The 21,962-nt window shown below is 42.0% G+C and overlaps 2 protein-coding genes and 1 pseudogene across 12 annotated transcripts in view; 1 reads left to right on the forward strand and 2 right to left on the reverse strand.

Annotated features, from left to right (window-relative positions):
* Window positions 1-13,212, reverse strand: LOC124002871 (TNF receptor-associated factor 5-like). Of its 5 annotated transcripts, XM_046310649.1 has the most exons (9): window positions 11,787-13,212; window positions 10,528-10,648; window positions 10,217-10,263; window positions 9,408-9,556; window positions 4,424-4,630; window positions 3,208-3,300; window positions 2,721-2,861; window positions 2,070-2,241; window positions 1-1,651 (listed from the first exon to the last, which is right to left on the reverse strand). In XM_046310649.1, the coding sequence occupies exons 5-9, from the start codon at window positions 4,436-4,438 to the stop codon at window positions 1,053-1,055; spliced, it is 1,020 nt and encodes a 339-aa protein (XP_046166605.1). In that variant the 5' UTR covers window positions 4,439-4,630; window positions 9,408-9,556; window positions 10,217-10,263; window positions 10,528-10,648; window positions 11,787-13,212; the 3' UTR covers window positions 1-1,052. The 5 variants fall into 5 exon arrangements, with proteins under 5 accessions (XP_046166605.1, XP_046166603.1, XP_046166604.1 ...); XM_046310647.1 differs by lacking the exon at window positions 11,787-13,212 and having other exon boundaries at window positions 10,528-11,765; XM_046310648.1 differs by having other exon boundaries at window positions 9,408-10,661.
* LOC124002868 overlaps window positions 12,894-21,962 on the forward strand; it is a 25,613-nt pseudogene continuing 16,544 nt past the window's right edge.
* The window catches only part of LOC124002870 (TNF receptor-associated factor 5-like), a 7,084-nt gene continuing 1,364 nt past the window's right edge, over window positions 16,243-21,962 (reverse strand). For 2 of the 7 annotated variants that reach the window (XM_046310640.1, XM_046310641.1), the window contains 6 exons: window positions 21,002-21,079; window positions 20,068-20,142; window positions 18,720-18,812; window positions 18,232-18,372; window positions 17,581-17,752; window positions 16,243-17,162 (listed from right to left, as the gene is read on the reverse strand). In XM_046310640.1, coding sequence (XP_046166596.1) covers window positions 16,564-17,162; window positions 17,581-17,752; window positions 18,232-18,372; window positions 18,720-18,812; window positions 20,068-20,142; window positions 21,002-21,019 — 1,098 coding nt within the window. In that variant the 5' untranslated portion in view covers window positions 21,020-21,079 and the 3' untranslated portion in view covers window positions 16,243-16,563. Of the gene's footprint in view, window positions 17,163-17,580; window positions 17,753-18,231; window positions 18,373-18,719; window positions 19,150-19,935; window positions 20,370-20,396; window positions 20,571-21,001; window positions 21,080-21,962 lie in introns of those variants that run through there. The other 5 variants (XM_046310642.1, XM_046310643.1, XM_046310639.1 and 2 more) reach the window with 5 other exon arrangements.

Below are 21,962 nucleotides of genomic sequence, written 5' to 3' on the forward strand. Positions count from 1 at the left end.
GTGTTGTTACTCTTCCCTTATTTTTAAGGCTGGGATTCCATAATGGAGCAGCACACTAGACAGCCGGCAATGCACCATTTAAAAGGCTATTTATTTTGCATAGATCACATTCATTTTCTTTCGCTTAGTGCGCTGCTCTATAACGTGCCTCGGATTGAATCCCAGTCTTTGGAATTTCAGTATTTACCCAAAAGAACACTGCATTCCCATAGAAATGTATAATGAATACCTGTAACTGAAGTATCCTTTGTTATGCATTGGTATCCCATAATATTTTTACATGAAAGCCCACATAATGTTGCTTTACCGTTAACACTGTACAGTCATACGATAGGGTACGTAGGAAAATGTTGCAAAAGATTGTTCCCCAACAAAAAAGTAATGTTATCCCACAACCACAGTCTACATATTTACTGACTGGATATCACATGTGATGCACATAATTGTTGTTATGTATGTACCACAAAATTGAAGAAAAAACGCATGTCACAATTCATTCATCATTGGTAACACTTTATAATAACTTTCAGGAATAAGCATTCTTTTTTAAAACTTTTAACATTTCAATTTCTAAATTCATAAGGATTTAAATAAACATTCAACATGTACTGTATATTGGCTTATTCAGTAAAGGTATTATAAAGTGTACGCTAATTACATGAATAACTTTTTAACAGCTGTCCATTAAAATCCCTGAGTTGTCATTAATTAATTAATAGATTGCGTGATTCTCTGATTGTAGGACTTTAATAAAAAAAATATTATTCAATATAATATATTTGGGCAGCATTAACACTTGAATCCTCAGTGAGCACATACAAGCAGTCTGCAGACAAGGCTAAAGAAATACTAAATGTAAATACTTCACTGCAATTTCTGTATTGCTTTATGATTTAAGTATCTGGGAGAAAACAGCATGGACTTGCTGACACTATTTCTGCAAGCTTACTTTGCTCAATTTGGAGTACATCTGAGGCCTTGGCCTGCACTGAGCTTTGTAACATTAGCTAACTGTTTTTGAAATGATCTCAAACCAGTTCTTTAAGGCCCCTCTATAAGTCCTCCAAACCGCTCGTGTCCACTTTGACCTTAACAAAGAGCGTATCGTCTCTCACATAGATGGCGTTCTTGGGCGTCTCCAGCTGGGCATGCGAGGCAAAGCACTGGAAACCAGAGGCCACGTTGGTGGGGGCGCTGGCGTTTGCAGCGGCCGAGCCGGGCCGGTGGAAGCTAGTGTTTTCCGGGTCGGGTTTGAAACTCATAGCTAGGTGGTTGTTGGTGCTGCTCTGATCCAGCACTGACAATGACACAGGCTGTCTGAAGGGCCAGGGCAGGAGGGGGTCGAAGTCGCCCCTCATGAGGACCACGTAGAGAGACAGGTGGGTGTCCCGGCCTGCCCCGCCGCCGTTCAGGTAGGCCCTGGCGGCCATTTTGTAGCCGCTGCGGCCCATGTGGAAGGGCGCGCTGCTTAGGCACGGTCCCTGGCCTCGTGCCCCGGCCTCCTTCTTGCGGTAGTCGCGGAGCTTCCAGATAAGCTTGCCGTCGTACGAGGAGGACTCGAGCTCTCTGAAGTGCTCCTCGTTGCACTCCAGCTGCGCCGTGTGGATGCTGAGGAGGCACGAGTGGCGCATGCAAGTCTCCTTCAACTCCCCTGGGGGGAAAGATGGGCGATGGAATTTTTTATACTTTAATTAATCTACTGGTGATTGTAAATGTCAGTACAATGTTCATTATTTGCTCACAATCACTTACAAGCCTTAGAGACTTAAGATCATTGGCCTAACACAGTCTTGAGTCTTTCCATAATCTGTTACAAGCCTTGGGAGACTTTAGCTTATTTCTTATCTTTCCAGTAACCCAGGGTTGGCAACTACTGAGTTACTTGAATTCTGTGGAATATGCTGCCAAAGATAGAGGCAGTTTAACCATAATTCAAATAACCCAGTGGCAGTTACATATCCCAAGACCCACGTTTCACACGTCATGGGCTTACTGTCGGTGTAAACCATTATAATGATCTCCAATCCACCTTTAGTTCACTCAGACCACTTATGACCCCCTCCACTCACCCAGGTGGTCTTTGAGCCCCTCCGTGACGGACACCTGCTGTCTGAGGGCATCCAGGGACACTCTGATTTGGCCCAGTTCCTCCCGGGCCACACCATGGCCAAACACACTGGACAGCTCCTCGAGCTGGAGCTGGACGCTGGAGATGTGGTCCCTCTGGTCCTCCAGAGAGCCCTGTACAGGGACGTCCAGAAAACCGTAACACTTTATTTACAGTACTGCTATTTACCTGGGTAGTGTTCATAATCATTAGGCACCAAACAGAATGTTTAATGTTTTAAAACATTTTCTGTTGCATGCCTTAATAAACACAATCAAGGTAGTCTCTCCTCTTATGAGAATCTTAACGTTTTAACGATTCCTATGACCAATGGATTCTATTAAGTGCAGTGTTGTGTGTATTAATGATTCCTGCTTTGGTTTCATATGCAGTAACAGCAGTGTTTTACTTTTTAAAGTCTTTTTAGATTTTATTGAACAGAGAGAAGATGGGAAATGATGGAGTGAGGTTGTGTCAAAGGGCAGTAGGCCAGATTCATACCTACACTATAGACATGCTGGATTCTGCAGCATTACCGCTAGATCTACCAGACCTCTGGGTGTTGTATTGGTCACATGTTACAGTACTGCTTCTTACCTATCCTGCTTCTTACCTGTACTGCAGACAGGGTGTTGTCACTTCGGCTGACCTGCTGGGCCAGCGGGCGGACCACCTCCTCCAGACCGCTGACTTGGCGGCTCCTCTCTTGGAGCTCCTTGTGCCTCAGCAGCACCTCCTGCTGGAGGATTTCCATCTGGCAGGTCAGAGGAATGGTCAAAGTTCAACCATTGCCACCGCACTGGCTCTAGGTACAACTTGCCCTTTGGCCACTAAAGGGCTGAATCCTAACTTGAGATGTGTGCAGGAAACTCATGCTTGGCGCACGTCTCCAAAGGAAAGGACATAAGTGTGTGTTCCGTTTGCAAACCTCAAGTTAGGATTTGGCCCTTTTGAATGTTTTGTGACCATGCATTGTCCTTATGATGACTGTTTAACTTGCTCGTTCAAAATAGCACCAACTAAACATTTGCTACGCTTTCTTCATTCTGAATGTACCCTGGTCCATAAACAGAAAAGTTATGGGTAGTAATTGGTCCTATCTGTGTCTCCAGCTTGGTGTTGCTCCCCAGAACCAGGAGGATGTGGTGATTGAGAGCGGTTTCTTTGTGAACTTTAACTTGGGCTCTCCTCTCCTGTCCACACAGAGAGAAATAACTATTAGTTGTATGGCAATAGAACTGCCTATCATGGCTAGACATGTTTAAGAATGACATGCTAAACAATGACATACAAATTATAACACTCATCATACATAATGTTTTGACATTACCCGATGGGTTGTTTGTTGTTGAACCAAGACAAATTAATATCTGTATCTTTTGGTTGTAATGTATAGGACTAGTTCATATAAACACACATTACTATTACTGAACAAAAGTATAAACGCAACATGTACAGTGTTGGTCTCATGTTTCATGAGCTGAAATAAAAGATCCCAGAAATGTTCCATAAGCACAAAAGCTTATTTCTCTCAAATGTTGTGAAAAATGTCTTTACATCCCTGTTAGTGAGCATTTCTCCTTTGCCAAAATAATCTATCGAACTCCATTCAGGTGTGGCATATCAAGAAATTGATTAAACAGCAGGATCATTACACAGGTGCACCTTGTGCTGGCGACAAAAAAAATGCCACTCTAAAATGTGCAGTTTTGTCACATAACACAATGCCACAGGTGTCTCAAGTTGAGGGAGTGTGCAATTGGTATGCTGACTGCAGGAATGTCCAACAGAACTATTGCCAGATAATTTAATGTTAAGTTCTCTACCATAAGCCACCTCCAACATTGTTTTAGAGAATTTGGCAGTACGTCCAATCGGCCTCCCAACCTCAGACCACGTGTAACCATGCCAGTACAGGACCTCCACATCCGGCTTCTTTACGTGCGGGATCGTCTGAGACCAGCCACCCGGACAGCTGATGGAACTGAGGAATATTTCTGTCTGTAATAAAGCCCTTTTGTGGGGATAAACTCAATCTGATTGGCTAGGCCTGGCTCCCAAGTGGGTGGGCCTATGACCTTCCATGCCCATCCTTAGATTAGGGCCTAATTAATTTATTTCAATTGATTGATTTTCTTATATGAATTGTAAACTCAGTAAAATCCTTCAAATTGTTGATGTTGCGTTTATATTTTTGTTCATTCTGACGCTTTCATACAGACATTCTTGAGACCGTATTGACAGTTCTTATTGTATTAAATTGTTACAAGGCCATTGTTTTATCACCACATGGCATCTGTGTCAGCCACTACCCACCCAAGAGGGTCGCATAAGGACTTTGACTCATTGAGATACTGCAATCATTGCGACTTTGAGATTGTCTGACTAAAACTAGATTTCCTTGGGCGTAGAATTGGATTCCAAAGCACAGAGAATATGTCCGCCAACCCGGACAGAGCAGCCGTATTTCTTATAAACACAGTCCGTCTGCACCTCAGGACACTGGTCAGCATGGTCTTCAAGCTGTGTGATAGAGGGAGAGTACATTACAAGCAAAGAAGTTTTTAGTCAGAGAGGGAAAGTGAGGGGAGGGTATAAAAAGGTGAAAAGGAGAGAGGGGAGAAGAGAAGTCAGACGGAGAATGTCATTTGTTCTTTTTTTTTTACCAGTATGTACTATTTAATTTTGTCTGAGAAACCATGGCTTCACAGGCAATCAGTTTAGCATAAACTTTGAGTAACATGAAGGAATGATACATCATGGAAAGAGCTTTGTAATTTGTATAGAAATATGTATTGCTCTGTAGATGGTGGGTTATTCTAATGTGTATGGCCGTGCCAAACTTCATACTGAAAGCAAACGCAGTTGAAATAATGCAAAAACATTTTCTTAAGTAAAATAGTTTTTATATACAGCACATAAGCATGAACTTTTTGAAATGTATTTAACTTTTGTATGCAATATTTATGCTATAAGTCTTTGTACCTACAGTTGAAGTCTGAAGTTTACATACACCTTAGCCAAATACATTTAAACTCAGTTTTTTTACCATTCCTGACATTTCATCTTAGTATAAATGCTCTGTCTTAGATCAGTTAGTATCACCACTTTATTTTAAGAATGTGAAATGTCAGAATAATAGTAGAGAATGATTTATTTCAGCTTTTATTTATTTCATCACATTCCCAGTGTGTTACATACACTCAATTAGTATTTGGCAGCATTGCCTTTAAATTGTTTAACTTGGTTCAAATGTTTCAGATAGCCTTCCACAAGCTTCCTACAATACGTTCGGTGTATTTTGGCCCATTCCGCCTGACAGAGCTAGTGTAACTGAGTCAGGTTTGTAGGCCTGCTTGCTCGCACACACTTCAGTTCTGCCCACAAGTTATCTATGGGATTAAGGTCAGGGCTGTGTGATGGCCACTCCAATACCTTGACGTTCTTGTCCTTAAGCCATTTTGCCACAACTTTGAACTCATTGTCCATTTGGAAGACTCATTTGCAACCATGCTTTAACTTCCTGACTGATGTCTTGAGATGTTGCTTCAATATATCCACATCATTTTCTTTCCTCGTGATGCCATCTATTTTGTGAAGTGCACCAGTCCCTCCTGCAGCAAAGCACCCCACATAACAATGGTCATTATGGCCAAACAGTTCTATTTTTGTGTTTCATCAGACCAGAGGACATTTCTCCAAAAAGTACGATCTTTGTCCCTATGTGCAGTCGCAAACCATAGTCTGGCTTTTTTTTTAGGCGGTTTTGGAGCAGTGGCTTCTTCCTTGCTGAGCGGCCTTTCATGTTTTGTCGATATAGGACTTGTTCTACAGTGGATATAGATACTTTTGTCCCTGTTTTCTCCAGCATCTTCACAATGTCATTTGCTGTCGTTCTGGGATTGTTTTACATGTTTTGCACCCCAGTACGTTCATCTCTAGGAGACAGAATGCGTCTCCTTCCTGAGCGGTTTGATGGCTTGGTGGTCCAATGGTGTTTATACTTGCGTACTATTGTTTGTACAGATGAACGTGGCATTTGGCAATTGCTACCAATGATGAACCAGACTTGTGGAGGTCTACATTTTTTTCCTGAGGTCTTGGCTGATTTCTTTTGATGTTCCCATGATGTAAAGCAAAGAGGCACTGAGTTTGAAGGTAGGCCTTGAAATACATCCACAGGAACACCTCCCAATTGAGTCAAATTATGTAAATTAGCCTATTAGAAGCCTCTAAAGCCATGACATCATTATTTGGAATTTTCTAAGCTGTTTAAAGACTGTCAACTTAGTGTATGAAAACTTCTGACCCAACGGAATTGTGATACAGTGAATTATAAGTGAAATAATCTGTAAACAATTGTTGGAAAAATGACGTGTCATGCACAATGTAGATGTCCTAACCGACTTGCCAAAACTATAGTTTGTTAACAAGAAATTTGTGGAGTGGTTGAAAAACTAGTTTTAATGACTCTAACCTAAGTATATGTAAACTTCAACTGTGTGTCATAGTGTTAATTTAATTAGAACACATAGTACAATCAACATTAACATAGCTGTTATAATATTGTTGGTTTTAGAAATACTGATGTCATTCTCGCAAAAGCCCCGTACAGTATTATGATAGCACGCTACCAGTCAAACTACTCAAATGTGAAGTTTGTGTAGAATAGGACAGGAGTCCCTTCGCATCTTCCTCAGCTTTACTTCAGTAAATGCACCAGATCATCGATTTTCTCTTCGCCCTCTAACCTCTTCTCCATGCGGATGTGCAGCTTGACCTCGTCCACCGCTAGCTACGTGAACCCCACCTTGTCCAAGCCAATTGTCTGGGCATTACTGATGTTATACACCTCATTGCAGTCTAAGGAGTAAGAGGTAAGAAACTTCAGTTCATTTGACCTTAAAGTACAGTATGCAACAACTTCCTTGTAAATTTGGAGGAAATTATAACAGTATATATTTTTGTATCCTAGTAAAATACAAATATTTTTAAAGTAACTAGCTTATCATATATAGATACTATATACACACATTTTATACATACACACATTATACAATATATGACCAAAAGTATGTGGACTGCTCATTGGAAACATTTTATTCCAAAATCATTGGCATTAATATGGAGTTGGTCCTCCCTTTGCTGCTATAAAAGCCACCACTCTTCTGGGAAGGTTTTCCACTAGATGTTGGAACATTGCTGCGGGGACTTGCTTCCATTCACCCACAAAAGCATGAGTGAAGTCGGGCACTGATGTGGGTGATTAGGCCTGGCACGCAGTCAGCGTTCCAGTTCATCCCAAAGGCGTTCAATGGCCAGGGCTCTGTGCAGGCCAGTAAAGTTCTTCCACACCGATCTCGATAAACCATTTCTGCATGGATCTCGCTTTGAGCATGGGGGCATTGTCATGCTGAAACATGACATGGCTTTCAGAGTCGTCTAGAATGTCATTGTATGCTGTAGCGTTAAGATTTCCCTTCACTGGAACTAAGGGGCCTAGCCCGAACCATGAAAAACAGCCACAGACTATTATTCCTGCTCCACCAAACTTTACAGTTGGCACTATACATTGGGACAGGTAGCGTTCTCCTGGCATCCGTCAAACACAGATCCGTCTGTCGGGCTGCCAGATGGTAAAGCTTGATTCATCACTCTAGAGAACTGGTTTCCACTGCTCTAGAGTCCAATGGCGGCGAGCTTTACACCACTCCAGCCGACGCTTGGCATTGCGCATGGTGACCATAGGCTTGTGTATGGATGCTTGGCCATGGAAGCACATTTCATGAAGCTCCCGACTAACATTTATTGTGCTGACGTTGCTTGTAGAGGCAGTTTGGAACTCGGTCGTGAGTTTCACAACCGAGGACAGGTGGTTTTTACACACTATGCACTTCAGCACTGCGGTACCGTTCTGTGAGCTTTTGTGGCCTACCACTTTGCGGCTGAGCCGTTGTTGCTCCTAGATGTTTCCACTTAACAATAACAGCACTAACAGTTGACCGGGGCAGCTCTTGCAGGGAAGAAATATGACTAACTGACATGTTGGACAGGTGCCATCCTATGACGGTGCCACGTTGAAAGTCACTGAACTGTTTAGTAAGCCCATTCTCCTGACAATGTTTGTCTATAGAGATTACATGGCGGTGTACCCGATTTTATACACCTGTCAGCAACGGGTGTGGCTGAAATAGCCGAATCCACTAATTTGAAAGGGGTGTCCACATGCTTTTAGATATACTCATCAGATTATCTAGAATGGTTCATGACCTATATAAGTTTTTCACCAATGCCAATTGTACAAAAACTCTTGTCAAATGTTTTTGTACAATTGTCAAAAACTCTGTCAAAATCCTACAATGTGATTTTCTGGATTTTATTTTCTCATTTCGTCTGTCATAGTTGAAGTGTACCTATGATGACAATTACAGGCCTCTCTCATCTTTTTAAGTGGGAGAACTTACACAATTGGTGGCTGACTAAATACTTTTTTGCCCCACTGTACATTGGAAGGCATCTGCGATGTAGGCGTCATCTCGCGTGGTCACCTATCTGAGGTGGTCGTCAATGTTTACCCATACCACCAGGGTCCCGTTTTTACTAATCCTGCAGAGTGGTAATGGTCACAGCAGTATCAAAGTTCAATGGAGTGACAGGCCCAGTCCTTGCATCTAGAGCGCTGTCTATGAATGTGAGCGCAGTTCCATATAGCCTCGTCCCTCGGCCGTATGATAAAACAAGTGGTGTGCTGCTGTTTTGCTGGAAACATAAAGCTTCAATCTGTCTAGAATGTAATGTGTAAAGGCACCATCTAACTTTTGGTTGTACTGTTGTGTAAAATGTTTGTAATATTGATTAACTACAGTACCTGGGTCGAGCTACAGAATCAGCTGTGTTCGTTGACACAGTTGTATTTTTTGTTTTTCCGTTATCGTGATTTCAATACTACAGGGTTTATTTAAACATATATTCACGAGGATTTACTCCTATACTTACAAGAAGAGTGCACTGATTCACTTCTCCACTACGTTAGAAACGAACTATGTGTTATGCAAAACAGGCAGTTTTTTTTTTTACCTCTCCATACAGTTTACAACTATTGTGGACGAAAGGGCAAAACAGACCCTAGAGCAGTTTTTATTACCACACTAACATCTGGAACATAATAATAAATTATATATTGATATTTTTCATTGCACAAATAATCTTTCTGCATAAAAAGGCAAACACAACACACACAATAAATTGTTTAGGTTGTAAAGAAGGGAACACTGGCAGGCACTTAAAGAGCAGCACTGACCATACAGCTCTGGAGTCAGGCCAGTCACGGGCCACCCCATTGGGAAAGGGAAGGGTCTCCCACGGTCACTCCCTTGTCTTCTTTTTCATGTGACAGTTCGGCCCTTGAGTACAGCTTCCCTGGCAACTCCTCTGCCAATTGGTCCAGAGCTGAACGGAGAAGTGTCAATCAATCATGTTTGCTATAGGTCTGATTGGTTTGTGCAGGGATGCTGTGCACTACTGAATTAGTATATCCTCTTTCTTACACCACGTACCATTACAATGTTACTTCAAACTACTGTGTGAGAAGGAGCATGGATGGGTATTGATTGCTTTTGCTTGGAGTCCTCAAGATTGTTAATTGATAGCAGCCCAGATATTCTTATTCTGAAAATGTAAACTAAAAGCCTAAAACATATATCAACATAAACTGATGGAGGTAATGAGCTCAATTACATTTAGTTTTAATTGCAGTTGAGGATAAAGTGTCACATTATACAAGGGTTGGTGTCAATTCCACAAATTGCATTTTCATTCAGTTCTCGCTCCCTGTACATTCCATTTAATTCAATTCAAATTCCAGGTCAGTCTGGAATTTCCTGGGGCAAGGGGAAAGGCCAGGAAATCACTCCCTGTTTCAGTCCATCCGGTGCCTAGTGAACATGATGCTGGCCTTGTTGTCCGACCAGATGTTTGAAAGCATTTCAAGGCTGCGATGGCTTCCATCCACATAGTTTATTCATTAGTTACCATGCACAGTAGGAATATAGAACATCAGTCCCTGCTATGCAGTGAATTAGATTGGATCAAATTGTTTTGCAAAATTACCTCAAGATAGGGCCTGTACTTTGCTTCCAAGGCGTACGTGATGGGGGCTGTAAGAGAAGTTTTACATCAGGAATGCAGTACAGTGGCATTTTATATTGTTAATCTCTAATCAACATCGTAACGCAAAGGAATTTAAGGTGTGAGTTCTACCAAGTTCTATTAGTTGCCTGGCTGGGAATGTCTCTCAGCCATACTGAACTGTAGCCTGTGTGTGTAGGGAAAAACGACTTGCCATATGCAGTCATTTTGTTATTTTCGTTTTGACTGAATGTGAAAGAGCATGCATGCCACAAAATGGTGGGGCCACTTACGTTTGATCTTCCACATCTCGTAATAATGAGAACTACTTTGGTGGCTGGCAGTCTGGCGTTCGTGGCCTGGTTACAGGGTGGTAGTGGAGGTGATAGCAGGGTCCCAACTCTTCTCTCAACACTGAACAAAAGAGCTAAGAATAGCAGTGTTGTCTCGTCATCCCCAGTTTTGACTGTCCTAGTCCCACCTGACATGCTCATCTTTACAAAGTGGTGCGATGGTCGCCGGTTCCTGCTGCGTGGCCCTAACAATGTCAGTCTTTTTATAATTTAATGTAAATTAGCACTGCTAGCATGTTGGTGGATGGGTGTTCATACAACCGATCACTGGTACATTTAATATATTTCTAAAGAAAGTATCAATCATTTTTTAAAGGTGAAATCTGCAATATGTACAGCTGTTCAATTGTAATTTCAATGAATGTTACCCACTTATTACATGTCTTTCTTTGTAGCAAACCAAAAAGCAGAGCTGCCATTTAGCTGGGGGGAAAAATGAAACAGAATCAAGGATTGTACCCTTGAGACCATTAAGAGAAGTTTCAAAATACAGAGTGGCTGCATATCCGAATTCTCTAGAACCATTTTCCGACAACTAAATCCAAAGCTTCTGCGCATGTGTGCGATACTCTCCTTTACACACAGTCTCTGCTTTACTAGTTTAGTAGCCCCGAAGAAAAGGCTACTTCGGCAAATGTCTGTTATACATGGAGAATGATGCTTGTTTAAGTTAAATCAAGACTGAATCTGTGTCAGCAAGATCACACAATGATAGTATTCTATATAACAGAACTGAAAATAATAGCATGGTATAACGTCACTGCAAGCCAAAAAACACCACCTCATTTCTTATGAGATGTAGGATGATTGTGAGAATGGTAGCATTTTTCTCTCATGTGGTGAAAGCAGTCTAAGGAGTAAAAGAGGGACGCAAATGCTAACCTGGGTCGGCAGGTTGCCTACTGGTTAGAGCATCGGACTAGTAACCGAAAGGTTGCAAGATTGAATCCCGAGCTGACAAGGTACAAATCTGTCGTTCTGCCCCTGAACAAGGCAGTTACCCCACTGTTTCTAGACCGTCATGGAAAATAATAATGTGTTATTAACTGACTTGCCTATTTAAATAAAGGTTAAATAAAAACATTTAAAAATACAAACACCCAGAAGTCTCGACAGTTTACGTTCTGTTTCGCTACGCAGATTCCAGTTGCAATTCAACAATAATTCGAATGCGATATCTGTGAATGTCGGGAAAATACCTTTAAAATGCGCTTTGTCGAATATCCAGTCCACTGCTCTACAACGCACCTTGGATTTAATCCCGGGTTTACTTGCTGTTTGTTGTTGAATGGAGCGCTCAGTCCTTATCTCCGCAAAGTAGAATGTATGTACTCTCTGGTCTCTATAAATGAATTGATGTACTCTCTGGTCTCTATAAATGAATTGATGTACTCTCTGGTCTCTATAAATGAATTGATGTACTCTCTGGTCTCTATAAATGAATTGATGTACTCTCTGGTCTCTATAAATGAATTGATGTACTCTCTGGTCTCTATAAATGAATTGATGTACTCTCTGGTCTCTATAAATGAATTGATGTACTCTCTGGTCTCTATAAATGAATTGATGTACTCTCTGGTCTCTATAAATGAATTGATTTATTTCATTGACTTGCCAAAACGTTATTGTGTAGAAGTGGAAAAGACAATGTAATTAATCAAATTTATTTTGTGAGGAGCATAAGAAATCCACAGTCTGTTTGAGGTGTACCTGGAGAGATGTACCGTTTTAAATTAATGAACCACTAAATGATTATAATAACATATGGAGAACATTCCTACAGTATCTTATGTTGTCCCCCAGGCGACACCAGCTAACCCCTGACACAGTACTTATACTAGCACTTCCAAGGACACCTGGTGTACCACTGTTCCCATCTTTACACTAACAAACCCAGACTACCCACAATGTCAAAATGCTACAAGTAGATATGAGACCCATTGTTAGTTTGTTATGGTAAATTCTGCACAGTTGATATGAGCTCTAGCGAAATAGTTAACATTGTCTTTATAATCACAATAATGGAAAGCTACGAGACAGTATAGCAAAAACAGATTGGATGTCACTAAATAGTCTCTTACAGATCCCCCTTATATTTACATTTGTTATACCTGTTACCATATATTTGTTATAACGTCTGAAAGGAAGTCAGACGATTTACAAGAAATGCATGAGGTCTGTGAACAAGGTCAGCTGCTTCTGGGCAATCAGCCAACAGCAGGGAGTTTGGCAGACCTATCACACAGTTCACACACACACAATCTAACGGTTTCCTGTCAACACCCAGAAAGATTTAAAAAAAAAAAAATTCACTCTCGCTCTCTCTCCATCTGACTGAAAAAGCAACACAGGAATTATTGGTAGAAACAAAAGGATTATTAAGAGAGAACATCTACAACTGTGACTTCCAAGGGCAACTGTTAAATGGGAAAGTTAACCAAAGTTGTACGTTTCACTACCTAGTGCAGTGTATCTAGTGTTCTACAATGGCAGCATCTGTCTCTGAGTTGTTGCTGACCATTCTGGAGAAACTGGACAACAAAGAGATGGAGAGATTTAACTGGGAGCTGTGCAATAGCAATCTAAAAGATTTTGCAAACATTTCAAAGGCTCATCTGGAGAATGTCACAAGGCATGCCACTGTGGATAGGATGGTGGAGACCTACTGCGATGAGGGAGCTGTGAACGTCACAATAATGATCCTAAGCAACATGAACCTTAACAAACTTGCTATGTCTTTAAAGAGAGATCTTCCAGAAGAGGAATCAACACAGAAAAAAAGTAGGGAAGAGGGGAAATCGGTGAGTGGACGACCTGAGGACGAACTGAGATCTGACTTAACAAGTCTGGAAGAAAAGCTGGAGAAATGTATAAATGCCCAAGATAGCTACGATAGCATGACTCAGCACACCAAGGACCAGCAGGTGGACACAACGAGGAGGATCAGGGAAGAGTTTGTGAAGCTCCACCAGTTCCTGAGAGAGGAAGAGGATGCCAGACTGGCTGCTCTGTGGGAGGAGGAGAAGGAAAAGGGAATGTTAATTGAGAAAGGCATGGACAGCATTGTTGAGCAGATCTCCTCTCTCACAGATGCCATTGGGGCTGTGAAAGAGGACCTGAACAAAGGCAGTGAAAACTTCCTTGTGAGTTACAAACGTACCCAGAACAGAGCCAGAGCCCAACTTGATCTTCCGGATCCACAGCTCGTCTCCGGAGCGCTGATCGACACCGCCAAACACCTGGGAAACCTGCAGTTCCAAGTCTGGGAGCAGATGCAGGCGATAGTCAAACACTCGCCCATAATTTTGGACCCCAACACGGCTCCCTCTACTATGACTTTGTCTGATGACCTTACCAGCGTGCGACACACAGCTGTAGAGAAGCAGCAGATTCCAGACAACCCAGAGCGGTTCACACGGTGGGCAAAGGTCATTGGCTCCACAGGCTTTGTGAAGGGTTCAGAGCATAGCTGGGAGGTGGAGGTGGGCGACCAACCTGAGTGGAATCTAGGCGTGGCTGCAGAGTCCGTCGATCGGAAGGGAGAAGATCTTCTTGCGTCTCCAGAATACGGAATCTGGGCTATACTGAAAAGGGGCGCAAGTATACAAATGGAGCTGGTAAAACGCTCACTCTGAAGAGGATACCCCAGAGGATCAGAGTTCAGCTGAACTACGACAGGGGGGAAGTGGCTTTCTATGACCCCAAAGAAAATACACACATCTACACTCATAAACATAGGTTTACTGAGACGGTCTACCCATACATCTCTGTTTGGAAGATGAAAGACGCCATCAACCGTGATATACATATCTGCCCATCAGAGGTGTCTGTGATCGTGAAATCAAATCAGTGAGGTATGTGCGAGTGTTGGTGGGTGTATCGATCCAATCTTCTCTGACCTTCACAGGCTTATACGACTTTTCTGTAAACCATCCCAAACTATTATTGTTCTGTATAAGATGTCTGCCCTGTTACATTTCAAATATTGTTGTAGTTTAATAATTGTGCACGTTTCATGTCCAAATCATCCTAAAGCGTCTGAAATTCCTAATGTAGATCAATTAAGTTATACTTTAAGATGCTAATATACGGGATATATAATTGGTGTTGGGTGACAAATGCTAAAAAGTTAGCATTTGGAGACAGTGGCCAGGAAACTAAACCAAATCAGGATTGCTGTCTTACGTTGTCTGTAGACTGCTTAAAAGATAAGGGAATCTATCATTAGTTTCAACTATCCCTTTAAAGGGGAAATCCACAGCTGAAACAATAACAAAGCAGTCTCCCCTGGGCCTGGAGAAATGTAACCACTCAAAATCATAGACAGAGCTACAGATGCAAGGACAGATCATCCAAGATAACAAAACATTGGTGGACTTCTATATTCGTGACATATACACATGTTGATTCTTGAAGAATATAACGTATAAATGCCATGAGCTTAGATAAACTGTCGTACCCAATCAGAACCCATATAAAAGCTTATATTTTGGGTTCTGATGGGGTACGACAGTTCAACTATAAGTTCATGGCATTTCTAAGTTATATTCTTCAAGAATCAACAGGTAAATATCCCTTACAATATAATTCCAAGTTGGATGTAGCAACTGCAGATTCCTCCTTTTAAGTGTTCCTTAGGGTATATGTTGATAGTTCAACACTTTGTTTTAGTAAACCACAAGATCTGTGTGCCATGTCTACTTGTACCTTTTGAACTTTCTGTATGAGATGCAAGGGGTTTACATACATGTTTATATATATTTGCCTTCTTTAAAGTAGAACCACGTGTTTCTGCAGTCAGACAGAATGACATGGCTGCAAAAAGAAAGTGTCATTTTGACAAGACTACGGTCGAAACGTGTCATCTTTTCGAATAAACTAGCACCATGGATTCATAAATAGGGTTGTTGTGGTCCATTAATGTGTGTTGTTACTCTTCCCTTATTTTTAAGGCTGGGATTCCATAATGGAGCAGCACACTAGACAGCCGGCAATGCACCATTTAAAAGGCTATTTATTTTGCATAGATCACATTCATTTTCTTTCGCTTAGTGCGCTGCTCTATAACGTGCCTCGGATTGAATCCCAGTCTTTGGAATTTCAGTATTTACCCAAAAGAACACTGCATTCCCATAGAAATGTATAATGAATACCTGTAACTGAAGTATCCTTTGTTATGCATTGGTATCCCATAATATTTTTTACATGAAAGCCCACATAATGTTGCTTTACCGTTAACACTGTACAGTCATACGATAGGGTACGTAGGAAAATGTTGCAAAAGATTGTTCCCCAACAAAAAAGTAATGTTATCCCACAACCACAGTCTACATATTTACTGACTGGATATCACATGTGATGCACATAATTGTTGTTATGTATGTACCACAAAATTGAAGAAAAAACGCATGTCACAATTCATTCATCATTGGTAACACTTTATAATAACTTTCAGGAATAAGCATTCTTTTTTAAAACTTTTAACATTTCAATTTCTAAATTCATAAGGATTTAAATAAACATTCAACATGTACTGTATATTGGCTTATTCAGTAAAGGTATTATAAAGTGTACGCTAATTACATGAATAACTTTTTAACAGCTGTCCATTAAAATCCCTGAGTTGTCATTAATTAATTAATAGATTGCGTGCTCTCTGATTGTAGGACTTTAATAAAAAAAATATTATTCAATATAATATATTTGGGCAGCATTAACACTTGAATCCTCAGTGAGCACATACAAGCAGTCTGCAGACAAGGCTAAAGAAATACTAAATGTAAATACTTCACTGCAATTTCTGTATTGCTTTATGATTTAAGTATCTGGGAGAAAACAGCATGGACTTGCTGACACTATTTCTGCAAGCTTACTTTGCTCAATTTGGAGTACATCTGAGGCCTTGGCCTGCACTGAGCTTTGTAACATTAGCTAACTGTTTTTGAAATGATCTCAAACCAGTTCTTTAAGGCCCCTCTATAAGTCCTCCAAACCGCTCGTGTCCACTTTGACCTTAACAAAGAGCGTATCGTCTCTCACATAGATGGCGTTCTTGGGCGTCTCCAGCTGGGCATGCGAGGCAAAGCACTGGAAACCAGAGGCCACGTTGGTGGGGGCGCTGGCGTTTGCAGCGGCCGAGCCGGGCCGGTGGAAGCTAGTGTTTTCCGGGTCGGGTTTGAAACTCATAGCTAGGTGGTTGTTGGTGCTGCTCTGATCCAGCACTGACAATGACACAGGCTGTCTGAAGGGCCAGGGCAGGAGGGGGTCGAAGTCGCCCCTCATGAGGACCACGTAGAGAGACAGGTGGGTGTCCCGGCCTGCCCCGCCGCCGTTCAGGTAGGCCCTGGCGGCCATTTTGTAGCCGCTGCGGCCCATGTGGAAGGGCGCGCTGCTTAGGCACGGTCCCTGGCCTCGTGCCCCGGCCTCCTTCTTGCGGTAGTCGCGGAGCTTCCAGATAAGCTTGCCGTCGTACGAGGAGGACTCGAGCTCTCTGAAGTGCTCCTCGTTGCACTCCAGCTGCGCCGTGTGGATGCTGAGGAGGCGCGAGTGGCGCATGCAAGTCTCCTTCAACTCCCCTGGGGGGAAAGATGGGCGATGGAATTTTTTATACTTCAATTAATCTACTGGTGATTGTAAATGTCAGTACAATGTTCATTATTTGCTCACAATCACTTACAAGCCTTAGAGACTTAAGATCATTGGCCTAACACAGTCTTGAGTCTTTCCATAATCTGTTACAAGCCTTGGGAGACTTTAGCTTATTTCTTATCTTTCCAGTAACCCAGGGTTGGCAACTACTGAGTTACTTGAATTCTGTGGAATATGCTGCCAAAGAGAGAGGCAGTTTAACCATAATTCAAATAACCCAGTGGCAGTTACATATCCCAAGACCCACGTTTCACACGTCATGGGCTTACTGTCGGTGTAAACCATTATAATGATCTCCAATCCACCTTTAGTTCACTCAGACCACTTATGACCCCCTCCACTCACCCAGGTGGTCTTTGAGCCCCTCCGTGACGGACACCTGCTGTCTGAGGGCATCCAGGGACACTCTGATTTGGCCCAGTTCCTCCCGGGCCACACCATGGCCAAACACACTGGACAGCTCCTCGAGCTGGAGCTGGATGCTGGAGATGTGGTCCCTCTGGTCCTCCAGAGAGCCCTGTACAGGGACGTCCAGAAAACCGTAACACTTTATTTACAGTACTGCTATTTACCTGGGTAGTGTTCATAATCATTAGGCACCAAACAGAATGTTTAATGTTTTAAAACATTTTCTGTTGCATGCCTTAATAAACACAATCAAGGTAGTCTCTCCTCTTATGAGAATCTTAACGTTTTAACGATTCCTATGACCAATGGATTCTATTAAGTGCAGTGTTGTGTGTATTAATGATTCCTGCGTTGGTTTCATATGCAGTAACAGCAGTGTTTTACTTTTTAAAGTCTTTTTAGATTTTATTGAACAGAGAGAAGATGGGAAATGATGGAGTGAGGTTGTGTCAAAGGGCAGTAGGCCAGATTCATACCTACACTATAGACATGCTGGATTCTGCAGCATTACCGCTAGATCTACCAGACCTCTGGGTGTTGTATTGGTCACATGTTACAGTACTGCTTCTTACCTATCCTGCTTCTTACCTGTACTGCAGACAGGGTGTTGTCACTTCGGCTGACCTGCTGGGCCAGCGGGCGGACCACCTCCTCCAGACCGCTGACTTGGCGGCTCCTCTCTTGGAGCTCCTTGTGCCTCAGCAGTACCTCCTGCTGGAGGATTTCCATCTGGCAGGTCAGAGGAATGGTCAAAGTTCAACCATTGCCACCGCACTGGCTCTAGGTACAACTTGCCCTTTGGCCACTAAAAGGGCTGAATCCTAACTTGAGATGTGTGCAGGAAACTCATGCTTGGCGCACGTCTCCAAAGGAAAGGACATAAGTGTGTGTTCCGTTTGCAAACCTCAAGTTAGGATTTGGCCCTTTTGAATGTTTTGTGACCATGCATTGTCCTTATGATGACTGTTTAACTTGCTCGTTCAAAACAGCACCAACTAAACATTTGCTACGCTTTCTTCATTCTGAATGTACCCTGGTCCATAAACAGAAAAGTTATGGGTAGTAATTGGTCCTACCTGTGTCTCCAGCTTGGTGTTGCTCCCCAGAACCAGGAGGATGTGGTGATTGAGAGCGGTTTCTTTGTGAACTTTAACTTGGGCTCTCCTCTCCTGTCCACACAGAGAGAAATAACTATTAGTTGTATGGCAATAGAACTGCCTATCATGGCTAGACATGTTTAAGAATGACATGCTAAACAATGACATACAAATTATAACACTCATCATACATAATGTTTTGACATTACCCGATGGGTTGTTTGTTGTTGAACCAAGACAAATTAATATCTGTATCTTTTGGTTGTAATGTATAGGACTAGTTCATATAAACACACATTACTATTACTGAACAAAAGTATAAACGCAACATGTACAGTGTTGGTCTCATGTTTCATGAGCTGAAATAAAAGATCCCAGAAATGTTCCATAAGCACAAAAAGCTTATTTCTCTCAAATGTTGTGAAAAATGTCTTTACATCCCTGTTAGTGAGCATTTCTCCTTTGCCAAAATAATCTATCGAACTCCATTCAGGTGTGGCATATCAAGAAATTGATTAAACAGCAGGATCATTACACAGGTGCACCTTGTGCTGGCGACAAAAAAATGCCACTCTAAAATGTGCAGTTTTGTCACATAACACAATGCCACAGGTGTCTCAAGTTGAGGGAGTGTGCAATTGGTATGCTGACTGCAGGAATGTCCAACAGAACTATTGCCAGATAATTTAATGTTAAGTTCTCTACCATAAGCCACCTCCAACATTGTTTTAGAGAATTTGGCAGTACGTCCAATCGGCCTCCCAACCTCAGACCACGTGTAACCATGCCAGTACAGGACCTCCACATCCGGCTTCTTTACGTGCGGGATCGTCTGAGACCAGCCACCCGGACAGCTGATGGAACTGAGGAATATTTCTGTCTGTAATAAAGCCCTTTTGTGGGGATAAACTCAATCTGATTGGCTAGGCCTGGCTCCCAAGTGGGTGGGCCTATGACCTTCCATGCCCATCCTTAGATTAGGGCCTAATTAATTTATTTCAATTGATTGATTTTCTTATATGAATTGTAAACTCAGTAAAATCCTTCAAATTGTTGATGTTGCGTTTATATTTTTGTTCATTCTGACGCTTTCATACAGACATTCTTGAGACCGTATTGACAGTTCTTATTGTATTAAATTGTTACAAGGCCATTGTTTTATCACCACATGGCATCTGTGTCAGCCACTACCCACCCAAGAGGGTCGCATAAGGACTTTGACTCATTGAGATACTGCAATCATTGCGACTTTGAGATTGTCTGACTAAAACTAGATTTCCTTGGGCGTAGAATTGGATTCCAAAGCACAGAGAATATGTCCGCCAACCCGGACAGAGCAGCCATATTTCTTATAAACACAGTCCGTCTGCACCTCAGGACACTGGTCAGCATGGTCTTCAAGCTGTGTGATAGAGGGAGAGTACATTACAAGCAAAGAAGTTTTTAGTCAGAGAGGGAAAGTGAGGGGAGGGTATAAAAAGGTGAAAAGGAGAGAGGGGAGAAGAGAAGTCAGACGGAGAAGGATACATGAGAGAGAAGGGAGATTGGGTGAGAGGTAGAAACAGGAACCCAATTAGTTCTATCACACTCATACAGTTTGACAAACTCCTGTACAGTGTATTATTATACACTGAGTGTACAAAATATTAGGATCACCTTTCTAATGTTGAGTTGCAGGGTGCAACTTTTGCACTCAATTTGTTGGGGCTCCACATGGTGTTGAACGTGTTCCACAGGGATGCTGGCCTATGCTGACTCCAATGCTTCCCACAGTTGTGTCAGGTTGGCTGGATGTCCTTTGGGTGGTGGACCATTCTAGATACACACAAACTGTTGAGCGTGAAAACCCCAGCAGCATTGCAGTTCTTGACGCACTCGAACCGGTGTGCCTGGCACCCACTACCATACCCCGTTCAAAGGCACTTAAATATTTTGTCTTGCCCAATCACCATCTGAATGGCACACATACACAATCCATGTCTTAAAAATCCTTCTTTAACCTGTCTCCTCTCTTTCATCTACACTGATTGAAGTGGATTTAACAAGTGACATCAATAAGGGATTATAGCTTTCACCTGGATTCACCTGGTCAGTCTGTCATGGAAAGAGCAGGTGTTCTTAATGTTTTGTGAAATCAGTGTATGTGGTTGTTGCAAAATGTCAAGGAATATAGAAAATCTTTCTTCAAATAATAAATGAGTATCTTCAAACAATACATTTAGAAAATAAAACAAATATTTTGGTAATATCTGAATATTTACCATGCATCTTTTAATCATCTAGGAGCATTTGTTGGGGCACTTGATTTCAACCTCTGGGCATGTATACCTCTCATGTTCCTGGTGGTGTCCGAACAGAAATAATAAGTGATTATTAAGGAGGATTTTCCTTCTTTAAGAATTACAGTATCATATCATAATAGACTGAAAAGAGCTTCATTCAAGTGTTTTCAAAGGCACTTATTGTAGTTGTGTGAACTGTTAAAGAGACTGCAGTAAGGGTGAGGAATTCAAACATCTATTCAAGCCAATTGCGCCACTTGTTGGGAGCATTACTGTATGTAATTCCCAGACTGTAAAAAATCATCTTTGGCTAAATGTAGTACAAGGGTTAGAGGGGGAAACACAGTTGAAGGACAATCCACTTCCTTAATATGACTTGTGATATGGGGGGTAGCATAGAGTTAGCACAGAGTTAGGAAACACATTTCCAGGATACACTTCCACACTCCATTCCCAGGTGGCAGCAACCGGGTCTAGATGGTGAGCTAAGCCTTGAAAAACACATCAGGTGCAGCCAATTAAAGTGATTGTCACTCAGAGAGAAAGAGAGGTGGCCAGAAGCCACTCGGCCACCCTTTTGTTTGTTTGTGGTTTGGTTGTACATATTTATTTTGTCACCATCTGAACAAATAATAATTGCTTGGACTGGCTGACCAAGAGGTCAAGTCGGAGCTGGCCTTAGACCTAAGTTAATGTTGCGGTGTCCCGGGTACATACATTCAACACCTAGGTGAATACAGTGATTTCTCACATACCGTATACGCACATCTTAAATCAGGTTACACACCACCTAACTAGGCCTAAGACCCCTAGACAAAGCGGGTGCAGCAAAATCAGTAGGCTAGTTGTGTTTTTCGTAACAGAGTAAAAATACTATGTTGAGCCTGAGGACAGTTCAACCATTTTAGAAGATCCCAAATAAACCGCAGGGTACAATGGC

The sequence above is a fragment of the Oncorhynchus gorbuscha genome, linkage group LG18 (genome assembly GCF_021184085.1).
Source record: "Oncorhynchus gorbuscha isolate QuinsamMale2020 ecotype Even-year linkage group LG18, OgorEven_v1.0, whole genome shotgun sequence".
Taxonomy (NCBI): Eukaryota; Metazoa; Chordata; class Actinopteri; order Salmoniformes; family Salmonidae; genus Oncorhynchus; species Oncorhynchus gorbuscha.

Bases quoted from the DNA above. Each gene is read 5' to 3' on its own strand.
- LOC124002871 (XM_046310646.1), bottom strand. From the start codon at position 3,417: ATGATGAGTGTTATAATTTGTATGTCATTGTTTAGCATGTCATTCTTA. The intron at 2,242-2,720 runs GTAAGAAGCAGG...GTCCCTGTACAG, and splicing joins ACACCCTGTCTGCAGTACAG to GGCTCTCTGGAGGACCAGAG. The intron at 1,652-2,069 runs GTGAGTGGAGGG...CTTTCCCCCCAG, and splicing joins GGGGCTCAAAGACCACCTGG to GGGAGTTGAAGGAGACTTGC.